Genomic DNA, 22424 nt, shown 5'->3' on the forward strand with positions numbered 1-22424 from the left:
ACGCGTTTCCTCACACTTGTGTGAATGTTGAACTTCTTTCGCACCGTACGCAGCGAACCGTGATAATCGGAGCTGCGGGGGGGGGGGGGGATGGACAACAATCTAAACGCAAAAAGCAGCATTATTTTGTATAAATACTTATTGTTAATTGGTCGAAAACATCTTACAATAAAAAAACAAATGCGGGACACTCATCAAAATAGTCATACGAATGAGTGTGGATTTCCTATATATATAAAGTACATTATAATTTGTGAGAACTCAACAGACCAAGATGAGTATCATTTGGTGATGCTGCTGCATCGGCTGTGCTGCACAAGCACAATTATCGTCGCATATTTTTTGTTATTTTAAGGTCACACAGTGTTATTTTTGAATGGGTTGAGTTGTTTTGTTAATTGCACTTGTTGTGAACGTCTGCCAACGCAGCAGTAGCGTCACGAAATAATTTGATTCTACTTATACGGTACAGTACGATCATTGATGACCATGATGATGCTGATGATGATGAATGATAACGTTGATTGATGAATGGTAATGATTTGTGTCCGATTAAAAATTAACATGATGAATACTTTTAATGTCTAATTCTTTATTACCATAATGAATCTGATTATTGATGACCATGATTCATGATAATCTATGGCCATGGCGATGATTGTGAGCGTGGTGATATTGATGTGCTTATGCCGAGGAAAATTCTACCCGAGTAATTGTGCAACGTTGGCCCAATGTGACATGTAGTTGGACCAACATTGGTCCAACATTCAAAATTTACTGCGACAGGACCCGTCCTGCTCAATACTAAGGGGTCGTCCATAAATGACGTCACGCACCTAGGGGGAGGGTCAGACATTTGTGACGATATGTGACGAGGCGGGCGGGGGGGGTTTGAGAAATGTGACGTCACATCAAAAGGCGCAACTTTAATTAAATATAGACAACACGTTCTACTTAATTTAATCAATATTTTGTCCTACAACATCAGTGCAGCGGCACATTAAATACGCACTACAATGACACTAGTTTAAAGCGATATGAAGCATGTTTTATTTTGGGGGGGGGGGGGCAGAGCTTTGTGACGTCATATTTGAGGGGGGGGGTCTGACTTTTTGTGACGCCGTGTGACTAGGGGGGGGCGGTCAAAAATCGTCCAAAATCGCGTGACATCATTTATGGACGGCCCCTAATCACATATCACGCGTGGCTGAAAGTACCAAGAGAGCGAGTTATTAACTCCCGCGCCTGGTATACAGGTCGCGGATTCCATCCCGAGCCTGATGCCTGTATATTGGAGTTTGCGTGTTCCCTCTCCCCGTGGTATAGCGTGGATTTTTCTCCGGGTCCTTCGATTTTTACCTCCAGATTTAGAAACACGGTGTTGAGAGGATTTGACTCCTATACAATCCCACGTGATAAGCCACGTCGTTGGGCTATCATTTGTGGCCAGTTCGCTTCTGAAAAAGAGCTATATAGCTCAGTGGGCCTTACCTGGTAAAAATAAAAGTGACAATCTCCTGTATCCACGTGGTTCCCTCTGCAAGGGGCCTCTCGCAACGCTAAGACGTCACTTAAGACATTAACATTAAGAGGAGATCCGTCGCTCACGTACTGGATGCACGTCAGTGACGTCACCGAGGTGCCCCCGCTGACACGTGGAACCCGCAAGGCTCAATGACGTCACCTGAATACACCATTTTAAAATACATTCGTAGGTGCTGCTGCTGCTGCGTTAGCAGTCGTACGTCGTAAAGCACACGTGAACAAAAAAAACCACTCAACACGTTCGTCAAAATTGGGGCCCTAAAATAAAATAAAAATTCTGACTTTTCAGCCAATGTCCCTTCTTCTTACCTCCGATTGGCACGGTTGGCTACGTATGGTGTGAAAGAAGTTAAACACACATAGCACATATTGTGTTACATTCCTAATACAGTACTGTGCATTAGCTCCATTGGGAGAAAGATGCAGTGTCACCCTACACCACGCTTGAGAGTGCCAATTGGTGAAGTGGGTGGAGGACCCAGCATCCATTTCAGATTTCACTCGTGAATGGCTGAACACTGCTCCAAAACAATTATATTGTTTAATCCACCTTGCAAGGCAGTGTGAATGACATGTGGTGAACCAATTTTGTTCAATTACGCTGAGAAGCCAAAATAATACTACGTGCATGAGAGAACATGTCCAGGCTTAATGACATCATTTACGCTTTGATTTAAAGCTTTCGTGACTGCAGGGATTCATATTCTTGGTTCTTTCGGTAAAGTCACGTAGAAGGGAAACAAAATAATAAAAATATAAAACAAAATTCTCACTTTCGACTGCAACACAAGCAATCATCATCAGGTGTGAAAACCACAGCAAGGAAATTTGAAAAAAGTTGCGGTTTTTTTTACGTTAGCACCACGGAGAGCGATTAGGCAGTTATTCAGATGGACGAGTCCATCTATGTTCGGAAAAGAGGAGGGGGGAGACGAAAATAATGGATGCGGTCTGAAAGCCACCGTAAGCGTGAAGAATCAATTAAGACCCGAAATGGTTTATCAAATCCTTCCAATGATTGCTAAGCCAGAATCCATCTTGTCGGTTGAAATTGTCTCTGTTTGTATATGTGGATAGCCTCATGAACGAATCTCTCATGGTAGCAAGATGGCTTGCAAAGAACCTCTGTCTTGGAGAAGTCAATGTCATGTGAGCCTACTGAATTATAACAGTGATCTGCCACGGCCGAGGTGTTGGTCCTACCGTGTTTTAGGTCTGCTTTGTGTTCACGAATGCGGTCCGAAACATGATAGTAGAGACGATGGGACGAAGGGGTGTATCTACTTTATGTATTTTTGGTAAACACAAGATCCAGGTCCGATTCAACACATTACATAAAATCCGTGATCGGGTTCCGTCTGTAAAAGATGTGATTGCGGACATACAGTACCCTGGCGTCTACAAACTAAGTTGCCTCTGTGGTAGTAATTACATTGGAGAAACCAAACGACATGTCTCGGCCTCTCTATTGATGTGTGATATGAAGGTTTCAGCTTTCAGTTTCAGTTTATTAATTTTGGTATAGCCCTGTGAGCCATTCGGCTCTTGAATCGGGTGCAACCACAACAAACAAAAAAAAACAAAAACACGAACAAGAAACACATCTTAGAGTGACAATGTGACTGTACAAACAGAAAATCCATGACAAAAACGGCAAAATATTCCTGAAAAAAGCACCGTACACCAACGCTGTGTGCAAAAAAATCCCAGTGGGGTGCAAGTCAAACAACAACCACAACAAAACAACTTAGATTAAGGCCATCAGTCTAACTCCGTACTACAACAAAACAAACATGTCCAAACCAAAAAACGTTTTCGAAATCACCAAAAAATAAATCCATAATTGCAACGTAACAGTGATCACAGGGACTGTCACCGAATTTTTTAAAAGAAAATACAAAAATAACATGTAACACCAAATCCTAGAGCCATAGCTGGCTGCATGAGTTACTCCACAACAACAGAAGCATCAGAAGGGCCATTGCTCGGAACGTCGCCTATTTTTGTGGAGTTCTCCCCCCCCCCCCACCACCTCCTCTTAAAGTTCCACAGTGGTATTGACGAACGTCCTTCACGTTGCTTGTCCTTTCCAGACGAACGCAACGAAGTTTGCCGTGGTGCTATAGGACTTTTATTGTGGAGGGTCGCCACCAGGGCGCGGCTGCTGGAAGGGGAATGTAGGGGCAGAGGTGGGGGGGTGAAGGGTAGAATGGGTGGGCGTGGTCTCTGTACAGGGCGTGGTCTCCTAGCCCCCCCCCCTTCTCCTCCTAGCCCCCCCCTTCTCCTCCTAGCCCCCCCTCCCTCCTCGCCCCCTCCTCACTGCGTTCCGGAGTGAGAGAGTTTCGCTCACTCGGCCTCCACGCGCGCTTGTTTTATTGGCACCCGCGTGCCCTGCAGAAGACCGTGGCCGCTCCTTCCCATCGCCAACGCGGCGCTCTCTCGAACCCAGGGATTCTTTAACCTCGTACGAGGCAGTGGTGGCGGGGGAGGACGAAGCGCTGGGGTTAACTCCCCACACCCACCCACTCCGTCTCCACTCTATCTACGGCCACGTACTGGGGGAGCTGCCAACGCACTCCCCCACCCTGTGCCTCCTCCAACAGGTGAGTTTGATTACTAAAGGAACGCGTGAGAGATGCAGCAACCCAGAAATTACTCGCTCGCGCGACGGCTTTCGGAAGGGCTTGCAATAATGAGCTGAGCCCGAGAGGGCGAGAGAGATCCACAGTCTGTTTTCGAGGGTGTTTTGGCCTATTCTTCCACGGTGGCTTGGCGTCTTGAATAGAATCGAGAGAATACCCATACTTTACTCCACCACACGCGACCTGTCCGATCAATGAACTTGCTGTGGTCCTTTTGAGTCGAGACCGCTGGATGGGCAGAGTGGAGGAGTGGGGGATTTAATCATTTAACTTGATGTGATGATGACAGTCGCTGGCTGATAATAGGCAAGCAGCGCCGGTGACAACGTCAACGTGGGGGATTGGTGCCAGGCTAGGTGTACTTTGAGGACCACGTGGCCACGAGTCATCTGGAGAAACATCATTAGTAATACAAACAGATAAAAGTCTCGCCATTCTCAGTGCACAGATGGATGAATGCCTCCCCACGCCATGTGCTGTCGGTCACGCTCGGATTTGACCATTCTTTCCCCAAGCCCGCGTTACATGCAGGAACAGGATGATCCCATTCCAGTCAACCCCCCACTATTTTTAGTCTAATGAGCCTATCTCTATGCAACAGGTGATTGAATATTGTGAAAGCAGCGAGAGGAAATCGTCTAAAGATATTTAATATGTGCCCAGAGATTGGTGGGAGGCATGCCGGTTGCTTTGAAATACACATTCTATGATCACAATAATGTATCTCTTTTTGTTTACTTTAGAGGGGCACATTTACAAACGCATCACCCTGTACGACAAGGCAATGGATAGTTGTTGCGTATTATCGTGCGCTTTCAAGCTCAGCGTGGCGTCCAGTTGTGCTGCTTTGCTAGATTCTAGTTGCGGTGGGGGGAGGGGGCTTGACCATACTTCACCAACAATAGAAATACAACAGTGGCATTGTTGTTAAGACAATGGGGCTGTACAGCTGGGTGCTTGGTGTCTGTTGCCATTCTTGTGAGTGGGTTAGGTAGGGGGGGGGGGTGCTTGAGTTGCCACTGCTGTGTTTTTTCAGTTGCTGGGAGGTTGCATGAGTTGACCATACTTCACCAAATCGCAAATTCAACAGCGTACATTCGTATTGTTAAATGATGCATGGGGCTACATAGACGACTTTGGTGTGTGCTGCTATTCTTGAGTGGTGAGGGGGGTGGAGCGCTGTTCTTGAGCTGCTGCTCCTCCTGCTGTTATAGAGTTGGTGGGGAGGAGGAGGAGGAGGGGGGTGCCGGTTGCTTAAGTTGACCATACTTCACCCAATCAGAAATTCAACAGCGTGCATACATAGTATGAAGCAGACGTGGGCTGGTGAATTTAAGCCTGGTATCTGCTGCTGGCCTAGAATTTGGGTGGATTTGGGGGGGTGGGGTGGGTTTGAGTTGAGCATACTTCACAGTATAAACACGACACACTGGCATAGTTGTGAGTGAGACGTGGATACTAGTTGTGGTTGCTGAGCGTTGCTGGCTATAGTTGTTAGACGGGGGTTTGTTTGGTGTTGGGGGGCTTCTGTCGTCCGAGAGTGATTACATTTCCATGACTTCTAAAAGAGTCGCAACCCTTTCACCCTTCTTGCTGTCCGCCGAGGACAAATGAAGATTCCCCGGTGCTGGACACAAGACACACTCGATAGGGCTTCTCTGTAATCAGGGGCATCGGTCCCAAAGACAAAGATCCCCCGTATAGCCTTTAACATAAGTGTTAGCGGGGTGGGGGGGCAAGTGCTGTAAATAGCGAGCACCTACTAAGGCCGGCACGGCTATACGACGTGGCTGGGTGGCCAAGCAGCACGGCCGGGGCCGCCTTTGTCTCCCCAGTGGCGATGTTTGCACACCAGGCACCAGCCCCCCCCCCCCCCCCACACACACACTATAACATTTACTCAGCGCGCCGCCTTCCACGGGACTGACTCCATCCACCACCAAAACCCGCAACGCCGCACGAGTCGCTGTGGGAGCCGTGCGGAAGCCGCCTCCTGTCGCCATTTCACTCTCTCTGTGGTCCATCACTGTCGGCCCCGGGCAGATTTTCGCATCGGTAAGTCTCTCTACCCCATCGCATCAGCATCATCATCATCATCCTCCTCCTCCTCCTTGGCTCGAAGCCAAAGCAACGATGACGACGAGGATGATGGAGTTATAACATCTCACACACCCCCTCCCCCGAGCGAAGTTGGCCCTCTTGTTAAAAAACCGCAAAAAAAATGTGTGTTGTGACGTTATCGGGGGAGTTTGTGTGGTTCTGTTAAAGTATTTAAAGGGGGGGAGGGGGGGGGTGGGAATGTTACTGTCATAAGGGGCCGTCCATAAATGACGTCACGCACCTAGGGGGGGGGTCAGACATTTGTGACGAGGGGGGGGGGTGGGAAATGTGACGTCACATCAAAAGGCGCAACTTTAAATAAATATAGACAACACGTTCTACTTAATTTAATAAATGTTTTCTCCTACAACATCAGTGCAGCGGCACGTTAAATGCGCACCACAATGACAATAGTTTAAATCGATATGAAGCATGTTTTTGGGGGGGGAGGGGCAGAGCTTTGTGACGTCATATTTGAGGGGGGGTCTGACTTTTTGTGACGCCGTGTGACGAGGGGGGGGGTTGAGAAATGTGACGTCACATCAAAATGCGCAACTTTAAATAAATAGACAACACGTTCTACTTAATTAAATAGTCTTTTTAATAAATGTTTTCTCCTACAACATCAGAGTGCAGCGCCACATTAAATAGTTTAAAGCGATTTGAAGCATGTTTTTTTTGGGGGGGGGGCAGAGCTTTGTGACATCATATTTGAGGGGGGGGGTCTGACTTTTTGTGAAGCCGTGTGACGATGATTGGTCAATTAGTCGATTAATCGACTAGAAATTGTTATTAGCTTTTTTCTTGTTGTTGCTGGTCATTACTCGCACCCCGTGTTAAAAGTGTTGACCATCCCACTATGTCCTCCACTCAGCGTGGCACAGCTGATGAGGCCAATTTGTTCAGAAGGCCCCCCCCCCCCCTCAATTGTCACCTCCCGGAACAGAGGTGTGAGACTTTTCAAATCCAACTATTTTCACCAATCAGTCCATTTGTCAGTGGAACCAATGATTGGTAGAGGATTCGATTTCTTCATCCAAGCTATAGTGTATAGTACTTTGCACTGAGAAGTGACGGCCATGTGGCTCGTGTGAAACAGACTAGGCACAAATCCTGTAATATCTTTTTTTCTTTCTAAATACGAGTTTTCCCCCATTACGTGGTTGCATTTTGTAATGACCCGCTGGTGTGGGCAATTCTGCAGCCTCCGCCTAATTCATGCGTGGCCTCACTCCCTCCATGAGCTCACCCCACGCTCGGATAAGTGGCACTCTTATTGCTCCAATTCTATGACTGCAATAGGGGGCATAGTCTACCATTGCATCCACAATTGCTTGAAGCACGGGTGGTTAGTAATCCAGGGCTTTATATAACCTCCTTCAGGTCTTCAAGGCAGACGGGGGAAATCGAGGTCACTTTCACTGGATTTAAGTCATTACCATGAATATATGTGGATAATATATATTAAGCGAATGTTATTTTATGGACTGAATTCTATAGATCTTAAGGTGCACTTTTTTGCCCATCTGTATTGTAAAGTAAAATTTGGGGGTGCATCTTATAATCCGGAAGTGGTGTGTGTGTGACGAAGCTTTTTTTATGGACAGTACCTTTGACACCGAGCTTAAGTTTTTGGTGCACCACACACTTCAAAGCTTCTGGCAATCCGGGCTATGTGGCAGTTCTCGTTCACATTGGATCGCATACTGCCCAATGAACCCCGAAATCTCTACGAGTTCAATACTCAGCCATGGCTAACATCGGTGGATAGTGAATATCTCGACCGGTCATAGGAAACCGACCTGCAATTTGCCCGATCTCATCAGATCTCAAGAGCCACGAAGCAGGATTGAGCCTGGATGGCGCTTGAATGCTTGCCCGCCATGCATAAAGAAAGAGGTTAACGGTACAAGCTGCGGGGGTCTGGTAGCCAACAGATGAAAGTACAGTCATAGCCATTGGTGTGCCGTGTTGCTATTATGCTCGCTGCCTTCAGCCCGCGCTGTTGAGCGAGCATGTTGGAAATGTGGTCGAACAATCCCCATGACTAACATGGCGTGGAGAGGCCTTCAGATGTGAGTGGGTTGACGGAGCTAAAATATTATTCTTTATATATTTTTTATTGATGAGTGAAATGCCAAAATGTGAACCAGTCCCAAGATACCGGGACTGTTTACATCCAAAATGGCAAGTTTCATGAATGCGCCATTGCATGATGTCGCCGTGGGTTGCTGGAATGTGCGCTTTAAACGATCACATGCAGTTCTCCGCCTTCCAAAGAGTGCACAGTGCAGGCCGCTTGTTGTCACTGCCAGCAAAGTGTTATTATGCTGGAAATGTGATATGTTGCGTTAATGCGTGCCACACGTTTATTTTGGGTTTGTGACCGATGATAAAAAATTAACACAAAGTGAGCCATTGGGGCCATTCCAATTTTGGGGGGGGGGGGGGGGGGGGTATGAGACTTGCTTTCGAGAACATTTCAGATTTCTGCAGGAGGGGAAGTCACTGCTTGGCTTGTCTGATGTAACCCGTGCTAATTTAACCTTGGATGCAAATCGTTTCGGGGCCGCAAAGTGCATTGAGAAAAACCGTCGTCATTTTTAATCGTTTGCGGTCTCTTAACGGGTGAGAAAGTGGCTTGCGTCATGTGAACCGACGGCTAACCTCTGATTGGCTGGACGCTGTGGTTGATACTGATCCACAGAGTGACTCCAGTTGGCCAGTAGGAACCATCGGCCAGGCAGTGACTAAGGTTACTCGCTTGACATCCTCATCTCTCAAGACACAGTGGGGTGAGTGACTCGCGCACATTTTTCCCCTCTTGCTGCTCCTGCTGCTGCATGTACGGGCGTGTGAAAGTGGCTGCCTTTGGCCAGCACGCAGGTATTTTCCACGTCACGGCCAACTAGAAGCCGTGAACTTTGTGAAAAATGTGGGCAATCAACTAAAGCAATTTGCAACGCGAGTGAAGCGTTAAATTGGCGACGGAAACTTGTAGGCGGCAGAGCGAAAAAACCTCTTGATATTAATTCGAGGTTTCATGTTTTTGAACGTATAAGGAATTAGTCAAATTGTTTGCCGATATTCTTGTGCTTTCTGCACAGTGTAATGAATGTAATATTGCGGCTAATGTCACAGTTGGGTATTTTAGGAATTCCCTTTGGGCTTTCAGAGCTGGCGTTTCTTGCACAGTAAATGGCAACAAGCGCATACAGTGCTGGCAGTTTGTATATAGGGGCACTCACAGGCTACTTGAGCCGATCCATGGCACTTTAAGGGGATCGTTGTGACGATTGACTAGGGTGGCAGCTCAAGGAGGCGCCCCACGGTGGCGAGACGTTAACTACCTCGCCTGGTATGAAGGAGGTCGTGGGTTTGATCCCGACCCTTGACGCCTGCTGTATATTTGGAGTTTGCATGTTCTCTCCCATGGCTGCGTGGATTTTTCTCCGGGGCCTCTGGTTTTTCTCAACACATTTAGAATGACCGTCACGCGTTTACAATATTTGGCTGCCATTAATTTCCACATGGTAACCCACTTCGTTGACCTATCATTTGTGTCCAGGTCGGTTCTGAGAAAGCTATGTAGCTAAGTGAGCCTTACCTGTTAAAATAAAAATTAAAAAAATTTGATTTAAAGCTTTCGTGACTGCAGGGATTCATATTCTTGGTTCTTTCGGTAAAGTCACGTAGAAGGGAAACAATAAAATAATAAAAATATAAAACAATAAAATTCTCACGACGTTTCGACCGCAAGAAAATGTTCTTGTTGTGGTTTTCACGCCTGATGATGATTGCTTGTGTTGCGGTCGAAACGTCGTGAGAATTGTATTGTTTTATATTTTTATTATTTTATTGTTTCCCTTCTACGTGACTTTACCGAAAGAACCAAGAATATACAAAAAATAGTTTAAAGTAGACTGACATGTGATGGGGAGTGACACTCAACAAAGAGGTAACTACACCCAAATGTAAAATGACCGTTCCTGCAATTGCTTGCACACCCCACTGCCAGTGAAAGGTTCTCCACGAGAGGGAACTTCTTGAAGGAGTCCTAGGGAGCCTCTCTTGAGGGTATTTTGGCAAACTCTTCTACGTTGCCCTCACCAAACTGCAACCTGCCGATCCGCTATCTGCGGTGAACCCGTTTATACTCCTCGTGGACAGAGACGGGGATTTGAGAAACTTGCCAATAGTTTCAACTATGCATGTAACAGGGACTTCGTATCTCACTGAATATTTTCTCGGTCACTGGTAGACTGGAATGAGTAGAGTACCTGACTGGCAGTAACCACAGGCAAATCTGCGTTTTAACTTCCACGCCGTGTAATGGAATCAATCTGGCGACCTCTTTATTGCAAGTCCGGTGTGCTGCTAACCGTCACACCTCGGCAGGCTCCTTACTGAGGGCAAACCGAGTCCCTCGCGTCTGGAGCTGTAACTGTCCACAAGTTATCTTCCTCCTCGCATCCCGAGCCAACTTGGCCGAGCCGGACAGAACGCGATCAAAGCAATAACACTGTGCGGCGTTGACAGCGCGGATGACGGGGGCCGGCGAAGCGTAGCAGTGGTAGCAGCCGCATTAGCCAAGCATTGCACTGCCGTTGGGAATGCCACACGCGGAGCGGCGGCGCTGCCTGGAAGCGCGGGGATTTGTCGCGAGCGCTGCCCCATCGCGTCGCAGTTAAATTTTCATGAAGCCAGCTGCATTGTTTAGAGCCACCCTTTGTTACAATTAAGACATTAGCAGCGCCCTTTGTGGGCAACACGTGAAAGAGAAACCGCGTTGCGGGCAAAGCTTCGTCTGCTTTTGGCGAAGCCGAGAGGGGTGTGGGGAGCCAAGAGGGGAGGGGGGGAGGCCCTGATCGGTGTCAATCGTGAGCCCTTTTTTGCGAGTAGGTTTTTTTTCCCTGTGAAATCTTGGAAACTGCATTTGCATGCACACAAGTATGCGAGCATGCGAATGTCGTGAACGATTAAAGTTAAACCCACCCCCCTTTAACTCGGTGTAAAATTACGCAATTTGTAATTAACAAGGGGACACATTACATACTGTTGTGTTCCTTTGAACTGCAAGCTTCATATATTTGTATGTCTGCACAAATAACGTGCACTGATGTCTTCTTCTGAGTTTGCGCCTGGTTAAACAAAATCAACTCAAAACTGCTTCGTGGCATTTCCACCACGCATGGTGCCATCTGCCTTCCTGGCACTCTCCAATTCGTTCCTGTCCTGCGCTAACACCCCCCCCCCCCCCCACGGTTCACCACTTCGCAGCTTCCTGGTGCTTCCATGTTCATCACCATTTTTCTTCTTTCGATGGTGTGTTCATTTCTTCTTGCTCCAGAAGAGATTTGACATGTTTGTAACTTGTACTGAGAATGTGACTAAACTGTGGACGGATACAATGTGTGGAAAATGTGTTTTATTGAAGGCGTGGTTTATCCTGCACTATTTTTTCTGTTGTCATTCGTCTAAAACCAGCAATGAAGTGTCTCGTATGGATTTTGCGCCGCCTGTTCTCATTTATCTCGCGTATTACCCTAGAGTGTTTAACCCCCCATGAAAACAAATACAATTCATTGCTCCACATTAAATTGCCCTTTGCCCCCTCTGGAGTGTATTATTTTCAGAGCTGCTAAAGTCACATCGGTTCAAATGGGATATTCCATTGCAAGCAGAGAGAGAGGGGGGGGGGGGGTGGTGAAATGTGGATAAGGTGCAGGGAGGGTTTGGTGAAATCGAGCGACAAATGGGCTCATGCCCAAAGGTCACGTCACCTGAAACCGGGAGAGAGGTGGAACAAAAACTCCTCTCCCCATTGTCACGCACGCTTGGAGAAGTGAAGGTCCCGTTGGCGTTGATGTGTGAATGTAACGTTACCCCCTCTGCTCCTCCAACCATCGGCACGCTCTGTGGTCATGCGGCTAATTTTCCATCCGCTCCCTGTGGGGGAAAAATGTGGGCGATAACATGAGCTGCCACCAATGCCGGAAGTGGTAATGGCACTTCCTCTTTTTGAACCGAGCGCAGCTAGCACAGGGGTGTTCATACAACGTTGAACTGCCATCATTCCACATGGTCACATTATTTGTCGTCATTTATCTCATAATGTATTTAGTTTGCCCAGCAAAGCATCGCCGAGTCTCAAGACCAGGACGTTAGTTTATGACTGAATGTTTTCTGGGTCGCTAGTTTTAGACTGGAGTAGGCCACATAGCCAGTAGCAAGAGGCACAGTTAGATATATAATGGATGTGCTGTGTCTGATGTGGCAATAGTTCCAGACGCTGTTCCTCACTATTTATAAACCAACCTCCCAGATGCCCGCGTGTAACTTGTTTTAAGGCCAGGGCTCAGTGCGGCCAATTTGGCGGTCGTGGGCTGCTCAAGCCCTGCCATCGCAGTGGAGGAGACGGCATTCGCTCTCTCGGTCTCGGGTCGAAACCGAGATGGGACAGCGGCCGACGTGGAATTCTTTCTGAAGACCACAGCTGACGTGCAACTGGCTGAAATGCAATCGTGGCCGAGAGGAGAATGCAACCCGAGATAAGATGACGATGGTGGTGGTTGAGATGGGATCGTGCTTGAGATGAGGCCATACTTGATCTGTGGTGATGGAGGGAAAGAAGACCGAGATAAGGTCATGGTTGAAGATGTCATAACTAACATGAAACTACGGTTCAGACGAGACAGTGGCTGAAATTTCACGGTTGAGAAGTGATGGCTGGGATCTGATTGCTGAGATATGTGATATGAGATCAGCTCTAACTGTTGTGTGTGTGTGTCCTTGTTGCTTGGCACAAATGGACATTGATCACTCGGTAATGCACGGTCATTGTGCAAGTTAATTATTCACGTATTAAAATTAAACCCTTCTGGAAAGCCACCTCCATGTGAATATTTAATGGTTTACCACGCATTCATTCTCAGGAGCTAGCGGCCGGTTAGTTCCCCGTGTTTTATATCAACAGACAAGTGATGATGGTGACGATGCCAAGGTTTCGAATTTTAACCAACAGCTTTTGTGTAAGTAGACTTTTAAAATAGAATCGCATTTATAATTCCAGGCAGCCACTCAGAATTGATTTAAAGGAATATGCAACCCAAAAAAAAACGAATGCAGTACAGCATTGCATATCTGACTCACTAGGGAGCGCGAGGTATAGGGTGGATATGGGAAGAGGTCGCAGACGTGAATGTCGGTGGAAGGTGACATCCACTCCATTGGTTACTGCACAATAATAAAGCACAAACTCCTTTCATCATGGGAAAGCTCTTCGCTCTGTTTTTACTTTCTGTGGATGTTCACATTTCTGGCCCGTTTGACAGATCCACCCTGTACCCCTGGTCTCCAGCTAGTCAGACGGGCAACGTTAGTACGCAAGTAAGTCCGAACGCTTGTTATCGCGCCCCCATCCCGCTCTGAGTCTGGTCCATGACGAATGCGCACTGTGACCACCACACACGTGGCGAGCTCGTTGGAACGACGCTTGTTTTAAGCCCCGTTGTAAAACTGGCTCGGGCTCGAGGGTGGATCTCGAACATCTTGTTAACGGTGGACCGGCTCCGGGTCTCCCGGGCTGACACCGCGCTGGCCTTATCGCCGCGCAAGGTTTGCGCGGCGATACGGGCGGCAGGTCACCATGGGCTGCGGATCGTAGCCGGCGGCGATTCGGGGTCTAGTCAGGCCCGGTATTGCGCACTGCTGAGTGAGATAGGACGGGGGCGGATTGGTGCAGTCTTGCAGACGGGTAGGCCTTGTTTGTAAATAATCCTGCGCTTGGTCAGTCACGAATGTAACTCGTCTGGAAATCGGGGTTCGTTGGGTCGCCACGGCGGCGAGATGTTAACTGTCTCGCTTGGTATACGGGAGGTCGTGGCTTTGATCCCGATCCTGATGCCTGTATATTTGGAGTTTGCATGTCCTCCCCATCGTCGCACGGATTTATTTCCGGCCACTCCCGTACTTCTCTCCACATTTCGAATCGACATCCGTCTAGACTCTAGAGCAATTTGGCTGCTATAAATTTCCACGTGATGATGAGCCGCTTCTTTGAGCTATCATTTGTGGCCCGGTCGCTTTCTGGAAAAAAACCAGCTCTGTAGCTCAGTGGGCCTTAGCTGGTTAAATCAAAAAAAATATGGTTGAACGGTTCAGTTCAAACTTGGCAGCGGCGTGCGGCGGCGGCGGCGGCGGTGGTGGTGGTGTTGTTCCACCTCGCTCACTGGGAGCCGCACGATTTCCACAGCACGTGGTTAGCGGAGTTAACGCGATGCTGGGGTTCTGGCGGTGCGAGCCGCCCGCTCGCCCTCGCCAACTGTAGTCCCGAGGTGCCTCCCTCCTTGCTCGCTGCGCTCTCTCCTAAGGGGCCCTACATCAATGACGTCACGCGATTTTGGACGATTTTTGACCCCCCCCCACCCTTCGTCACACGGCGTCACAAAAAATCAGACCCCCCCCCCCCTCTCAAATATGACGTCACAAAGCTCTGCCCCCCCCCCCCCAACCATATTTCCATTAAAAAAACAAAAACATGCTTCAAATCGCTTTAAACTATTGTCATTGCAGTGCGTATTTAATGTGGCGCTGCACTCTGATGTTGTAGGAGTGTTGTTATAACAATTAGTGTTGTTATAACAATTCTATATTTATTTAAAGTTGCGCATTTTTATGTGACGTCACATTTCTCAAACACCCCCCCCCCCTCGTCACACATCGTCACAAATGTCTTACCCCCCCCCCCCCCAGGTGCGTGACGTCATTTATGGACGACCCCTAAGGCCCCTTGCCGTGATCCCACCACTCCAGCTGCAGCCCTGTGTGGTTGCCCGGGCAACCAGGAATGTGTCGCTGGCTGACCGAGAATGGGCAGGATTTGCTCTCTCCCGGTCGTGCTGTCTCTCTCGCGTGTGTGTTTTGATAACCCAGGGAACTGCCCTCTTAACAGCTTCGCTGTCCACTGGGCAGGCTTGTGTTAACACGTGGGCATGTGTGTGTGTGTCTACCAGTGTGCGCTGTGGGTGTGTGTGTAGCGTGGGGGGGAGCGGCGGTGTAGCGGTTAGCGCTACGCTGCACTACGAAGCCAAGTATCCGAGTTCGATTCCCGCTAACGGCCAACACCGGTTGACGATTATCTGAACCGGTCATGGGCCTCCCATAGATCGACTCAGCCTCAAATGGGTACCTGGTGCGGTGCGTAGACATCACCACTGGGGAGACAAAGGCGGCCAGGCGTGGTGTTGGCCACCCACCCCCTCATGTGCCGTGCCGGCCTTCATAGGTGCTCGCGAACAGCACTTGCCCCAACAGAGTCTGTTCAGGTGGCGGACGCGGTAGAATCCCAGCTTTGTGTACTTAACCTACACACCCGGTGGCCTGGGTTCGATTCGGTGAAGTATGAACTGCTGCTGAGGCCCCTCCTTGGTCGGCCGTAGACGAGTGCCCTTGTGCGCTGTGAGATGAAATCAGCACTGGGGAGACAAAGGTGGATGGCTGTGCCGCCGACCACTTGACACCTGCCGTGTGCCGTGCCAGCCCTAAGCCGAACAGCGATTGCCCCAACCGTATTGCCGTACTGGGGAAGGCGACTAAGAAAATATTCAATTGAGAAATTAAGCCCCCCCCCCACTCCCTCATTAATCACACACAAAGTGCTTTCCACAAATGAACCACGATACCTCGCTGACCCCGTCAAGGAGCATCATAGACCATCATCACGCGAACTCCGGTCATCATCCTCGCAGCAGCAGCAGCTTCTGGCTGGCCATCGAACAAAGATGCTCACTGCATAGCGCGCTTTCAGATGCGCTTCTGCGGCCGTCTGGAACGCTCTGCCGATATTAATAAGCCACTGGAGCTATGCACTTTAAATCACGATTGAAAAGTAATTTCTTTAGAACTGCTTTTTTGTGTTCAGTTGTTTTGTCCTTCCCCCGCGCCTCTGATTAGCACGGCTGGCTACGTACGGTGCGAAAGAAGTTCAACATACATTGTTGAAACAACAGCAGTCTAAGTGGATACCCCCACTTGTTAGTCGAATCGGAAGGTCACGTGTGGTGGGATAAAGTGTGGCTACTCCTGCAATTCCCAAGGCGTCTGGCCAGCGTGCAAGAGACGGACAAGAATAGCCTCTCGAGGGTGGTCTACAAAGTTCCCTCTTAATTCCGTACGTATGTTGAACTTCTTTCCCACCGTACGTAGCCAACCATGCTGATCGGAGGTGCGTGGGAAGGACAAAACTGAACGCACAAAAATCGCTTCCTCCCTCATCGGTCGTGATCCAATTCCTCCAAACAAGAAACAATTCCGTCGTTGGAAAAAACGTTGAAAGTTGCCCAACTCATTTGGCAGCATTTTCCGCCAGCGGTGTCGTGAGCAGGCAATTGCAGGGCCTTGCGCCTTTGGGCCACCCCTTCAGCGATCCACAGAGCGCTCCGCTATCGTGCTGCCGCTGTGGATCGTATCGTCGTGTGCTGCGAAGTGGCATGACACGGGCCGTCCAGGGACAGGATTGCCGTCGGGAGCGAGCGCCGTGCCCCTCGTATCGCGCCGGGGACACGCGCGTGATGTGATTGCCCGCGATGGTAAATTGCATTAAAAGCCAGCATCATCCAGACGCTCCCCCCCCCCCCCCCCCCGCTGCGGAATGACTTAAAAGCATCCGTTCTGGTTTGCGGTGCCGGGCAAATGCGAGGTTCTGTCTGTGGTCATAGCCCCATTAATCTCCATCATCTCTGCTGGCTCTGGTTCCCTGCCCACGGGACTTGATCTACAAGCAGATTTAAGAATATGTTTTACTTCAACCATTATGGGCGGCTTTAGGTCAGTACTGGTTGAAGTCAAAATTCGAAGTTGTTTCCTACTCAAGGGCACATTGAGATGGTGATCCATCTCTTGTTTACAGCCCTGAGTCAGTGGTGGAAATAATACAATCCTGTGGCAGGGGCGAGTCCATCCGCATGACAACCACTGTTGACTTCCCCAGAGAGCTGGCTCTATTCATTGACCCCAGAGGGGAGGCATGATGGCCTGAGTCAACCCCCCAGCCAGGATTTGAACTCGCACGCTTCCCATTTCCGAGCCACTCGCTTTACCGCTGAGCCACTTGGCTGTTGACCCAGCGGCAAAGCCGGAGGTTAAAGCCGGGAAGAGAAAAAATATATGAGGGCGAAGAGAAATGTGAGTGCATTTGTAAAGTTTTGAGAAAGAGGGCCTCCATTCGCTCTTTGACAAGCGGTGGCTGCTTGCCAAGTGCACTTCTATTCGTTATATAAGGCTAAACGGGGGATCTTTGTCTCTGAAATATTCCGCTGTGTGTTCGTGTGTGCTTGTGTGCATATAACTCGCTGGGAGTTACTTTCCTGGCCCGTTTAACCCATTCACACCCGGGTCTGTCTTATGACCTCTTGCCTGCTCACCTGTTGGCTTTAACCGGGGCCTCAAAGTGCACTTAGCATGGCATAAACACTGGTGACATCATTGCCAATCAGTGGCGTATGCAGCTTGATGTTATGTCTGTGTATATACACATGTATAGGTCGCTCACAGCCACCACCAGTGACGATTATCTCAACTGGTCCTGTGCCTCCCCTATGCCAACTCACCCTCAAATGAGTGGCTGGTGCATTGTGTAAACATCGCCACTAGGGAGACAAAGGTGGCTGGGTGTGGTGTTGACCACCCACCCGCTTCTTTGTGTCGTGCCGGCCTTCGTAGGTGCTCGCTAACGGCACTTGCCCCCACAGTCTGTTACGGCTCTACGGGGGATCCTTTGCCATTGGATTCACATATACACACACACACGGGACCTCTTTGAAAACCCTTTTGATCCGTCATTGCCGCAAGCGGTACATGGTGTTTATTTGTTAAAGCGCCAGAGAGCGCACGGAGAATCGATTCCCCACGGTTCCCGAATTAATTTGCGCAAGACACACAACTTGGGGTAACGGTCACTGTGACCGAGGACACGGACACCCCACACCCCCCAGACCCCCCACCCCCCCACCGCCGTTATTGCACTGAAGCATGGCCGTAGCCATGGAGTCAACATTGGGGGTGACTAAATCTTCCAGGGTGTCTGGGGGTCCCAACCCAGAAAAAGATCGAAATTTGAAAACTCATTTCCTGCCTAAAATATAAAAAAAAATTCACTAACACGTGGGATGGACTTTATTTTTTTACAATAATGTCTAATAGGGTATTGTATTTCATTTCTCTGTTTTAACTTTTTTACCTTTTCTTGTTTCATTGTATGTAATGGCAGAGATTAGGGATGAATAAAGTACAGCCATAGCCACAATCATATAAACAGAAATCTATGCATTGATTTATCTGAAGACAAGTCCAGATATTGTGGCCAAGGTTCAGCAAATTGTTGTTTTTATTTACATAGCATAGCAATTATGATTTTGTATAGCAATACATTGGGGGGGGGATGTGTCCCCCCCCCAATATATGTATAATAATTACGGCCTTGCACTGAAGGCCCCGGGCGAAGCGGGGTACTGGCGGGGGGAGCCTCGCTGAGCTCTGCGTGACACGGGCAGCGTGGTGGCTTAGGGACGAGGCGGGGGATATGGAGCGAGGAATGGTTTCACTTTTTACACAATACGGCTCGTTGAACTTCTGCGCGTGTGTGAGCGACAGGCTGCTAAAGAGCAGAGAGGACGGGACAGTGGGGAGTACATCCGTCTGAGTCAGTCAGCCCGTGGCAGCTGGCTGGGTCTGTTCCGTGACATCTCTGCCAGCGAGCCTTCGGCGCTTCACGTGGCCTCAAAGTGCACCTAGCCTGGCACGGGAGCCGTGGTGACGTCACCGCCAGTTAGTGGTGAACGGCGGTTGTTATTATATTGTTATTGATGGGATTGAGGCGAGCAGTGGCGGAGCGATTAGCGCAACTGATCTACGAACCTGGTCGCTTCTGAAAAAAATCTATATAGCTCAGTGGGCCTTACCTGGTAAAATAAAAAAAAATAGTTTAAATCTGTTAAATGTTTTTGTTCCCGAGTTTTCAATGACCCTCGCTTTAAATGCGTTTTAAATCTTCAACGTCACTGTTGTATTGCTGGCCGATTGGCATTTTGCACCTCTTAGGCCATGGGGGGGGGGGGTGTGGGGGTTTCAGGGACTGCGATGGCTTTTTAACTGCGAGCGAGCGCGTGTGGGAAGAGGGCCGTGCCGCCCTCGCTGCGGCGGTGTCGTTGGAGTCATTACCCTTGACACGTCTCCACGTGTGTCTGTGGATGTATCTCGCTGTGTGTGCGACCGGCCCGGTGCATCGAACCCCCGAACACAAACACACAAAGTCCAGGGCAACCTCACTGAAGCGCCACCTGCACAAGTGGGGTGGAGATTCCCTGGAGAGGACAGTGGGAAAAAAATGAACCCTGCTTTTAAGGGCCTGAAAAGTGTAATGATTTACTAAAGGATGATAAAACCCCCAAAAAGCCAAACATTTCTTATCCTGTCAGATATGTACCTAGGCCGTGTGTCCTTCAATAGTTGGAAGCCCACATTTGCATAAATAGTTTTCGTTTCTTCACGAGTGTTATTTTGATTGTGCTGTCAGCCTCATGTCATGAGACACGTATCCAGGGGTCATTTGAGAACCCTTCAAAGCGACCTCTGCATTTTAATTATTTTCTGCATTGGTTTGTATGTGATTATGTGTGTGTGTGTGTCTGTGTGTGTGTCGGTAGCGGTTATGTAGCGGTTAGCACACTGCGCTATAAAACCGGCATTCCGAGTTCGATTCCCGCTCACGGCCAACACCAGTGACGATTATCTGAACCAGTCCTGGGCCTCCCCTAGGTCAACTCAGTCGCAAATGAGTACCTGGGACGGTGTCAGAAACATTGCCATGAGTGAGACAAAGGCGGCCGGGCATGGTGCTGGCCATTCACCCACATCGTGTGCCATGCCAGCCTTCATAGGTCCTCGCGAACAGCACATTCCCCAAAAGTCTGTTCAGCCTATACGGGGGATCTTTGTCTTTGTGTGTACCTCACAATAATGAGCGGAGCACCGGGTGGCTAAAACGCACCAGGTTAGCATAGGTGGTGTCTGCCAGTCATCGCCATCAACCCGTGCCACCTGGGTCTGTTCCGTGACCGGCTGTCAGCAGCGAGCCTTCGACACTTCATGTGGCCTCCAGGTGCACGTAGCCTGGCACGAGCCGCGGTGACACCACTGCTGCTTAGTGGCGAATGCCGGTTGTTGTTGTGTGCATCTTGGTACTGGCCACACCACCACCTCATGCACCGTGCCGGCCTTCATCGGTGCTCGCTAATGGCACTCGTCCCAACGGCCAGAAAAGGCTGAATGGGGGGGGGGGGGGGGAATGGCCTTTGTTTATTTGGTGTGTGTCAAGCGTTATCTTTATCTGTGTGCGGCTGTCAGGTTGTCGCGTCCGTGCGTCCATCCACCATGGGCCTGTCGAGCTTCATCAAGTCCCAGTTTGTGCTGCACCTCCTCATCGGCTACATCTTCTTGGTGAGCGGCCTCATCGTGAACCTCCTGCAGCTGTGCACCCTGCCCCTGTGGCCCATCAACCGCTCGCTCTACCGCCACGTCAACTGCCGCCTCGCCTACTCGCACTGGAGCCGTGAGTGATGGGGACACGGTGGGGGGTGGTGGTGGTGGTGGTGGGGGGCAGCAGTGGGTGTGGGGAGACACGAGGGAGATGTGGTGGGCTGGAGACGCAGGGTGGGCAACGCTTTAGGGGGAAACGGTATAGCCGTGAATGATGGGGACACGGGAGCGAGGGAGACACGGGGGTGATGTTGGGAGGGAGAGAGGGGTGGGGGGGGCGGGGGGTTGAGATAAGGTGGGGTGAACACACTTTAGGGGGAAACGGTGGAGGCCCGAGGGGGAGATAATGGGGGAGACATGGAGGGAGATACAGCGTCGTGAAGACACAGAGGGAGACATGGGGAGTATGTGTCGTGAAGACACAGAGGGAGACATGGAGGGAGATACAGCGGCGTGAAGACACAGAGGGAGACATGGGGAGTATGCGTCGTGAAGACACAGAGGGAGACATGGGGAGTATACGGTGTGAAGACACAGAGGGAGACATGGGAAGTATGCGTCGTGAAGACACAGAGGGAGACATGGGGAGTATGCGTCGTGAAGACACAGAGGGAGACATGGGGAGTATGCGGTGTGAAGACACAGAGGGAGACATGGGGAGTATGCGTCGTGAAGACACAGAGGGAGACATGGGGAGTATGCATGATGAGACGACAGACAGTGACAGGGGACTGGTAGACAACGATGTTGGACTAGGATACAAGACTTATAGGCAAATGGATAACTAGAGTGAGATGAGAGCTGTAGGGAAACCGGGGGGGGGGGGGGGGGTGGGGGGGGGGAAATGTTACAGAATCCATGCATATGCATAATTTTTCTTCCTTGTCTTTGGGTCGCGCCATCCTTCAACCCCGACACCCTTGCCAAATGTCCCCCCCCCCGCCCCCCCGTGTGCACCACACCGCACCGCAGAGCTGGTGCTGTTGCTGGAGTGGTGGTCAGGCACCAGCTGCACCATCTACACGGACCCGCAGACCTACGAGCACTTTGGCAAGGAGCACGCCATCGTCGTGCTCAACCACAACTTCGAGATCGACTTCCTGTGTGGCTGGACCGTCTGCGAGCGCTTTGGGGTGCTCGGGGTGAGTGGGCGTGGGGGGGGGGGGTCCCCCTTTGGGATGAGAGGAGTGAGAGGGGCGAGAGGAGTGAGAGGGGCGAGAGGAGTGAGAGGGGTGAGAGGGGTCAGAGGGGCGAGAGGAGTGAGAGGGGCGTGTTCCCCCTTTGCCGTCTTCTGCTCCGACCTCATTTTTTTCCTCTCTCTCCTCCGTCGACTTCTTCTCTCAGCTCCATTCATCTCCTCTTTGTTTTCTCCTCTTTTCTATTTCAAGTTCCCCTCTTCTACTCAGCTCCTCCCGGTCCCTATCTCTCACGTCTTCTTGCTTTTTTCATCTCCTTTCCCCCCTTCCTTTCATCACCCCCTCCTTCATCTCTCATCAGGCCACTATGGATTTCCACACGACAGGCCGCGACGTTGAGCTATCGTTTGGCCAGGTCCTGAAAAAGAGCTGTGGGCCTTTTCCTGGTAAAATAAAAAGAGTCTAT

The 22424-nt window shown here is 49.8% G+C and overlaps 1 protein-coding gene across 3 annotated transcripts in view; it reads left to right on the forward strand.

Annotated features, from left to right (window-relative positions):
- Positions 1-3830: 3830 nt before the first annotated feature.
- Positions 3831-22424, forward strand: part of AGPAT4 (1-acylglycerol-3-phosphate O-acyltransferase 4) — a 34765-nt gene continuing 16171 nt past the window's right edge. Inside the window, exons 1-4 of one of the 3 annotated variants that reach the window (XM_032973372.2) lie at positions 3831-4148; positions 8995-9082; positions 20691-20895; positions 21795-21964. In XM_032973372.2, coding sequence (XP_032829263.2) covers positions 20718-20895; positions 21795-21964 — 348 coding nt within the window. In that variant the 5' untranslated portion in view covers positions 3831-4148; positions 8995-9082; positions 20691-20717. Of the gene's footprint in view, positions 4149-6067; positions 6243-8994; positions 9083-20690; positions 20896-21794; positions 21965-22424 lie in introns of those variants that run through there. The other 2 variants (XM_032973374.2, XM_032973375.2) reach the window with 2 other exon arrangements.

Source organism: Petromyzon marinus, chromosome 51, assembly GCF_048934315.1.
Source record: "Petromyzon marinus isolate PM22_M1 ecotype Great Lakes invasive population chromosome 51, UKy_Petmar_22M1.pri1.0, whole genome shotgun sequence".
NCBI lineage: Eukaryota > Metazoa > Chordata > Hyperoartia > Petromyzontiformes > Petromyzontidae > Petromyzon > Petromyzon marinus.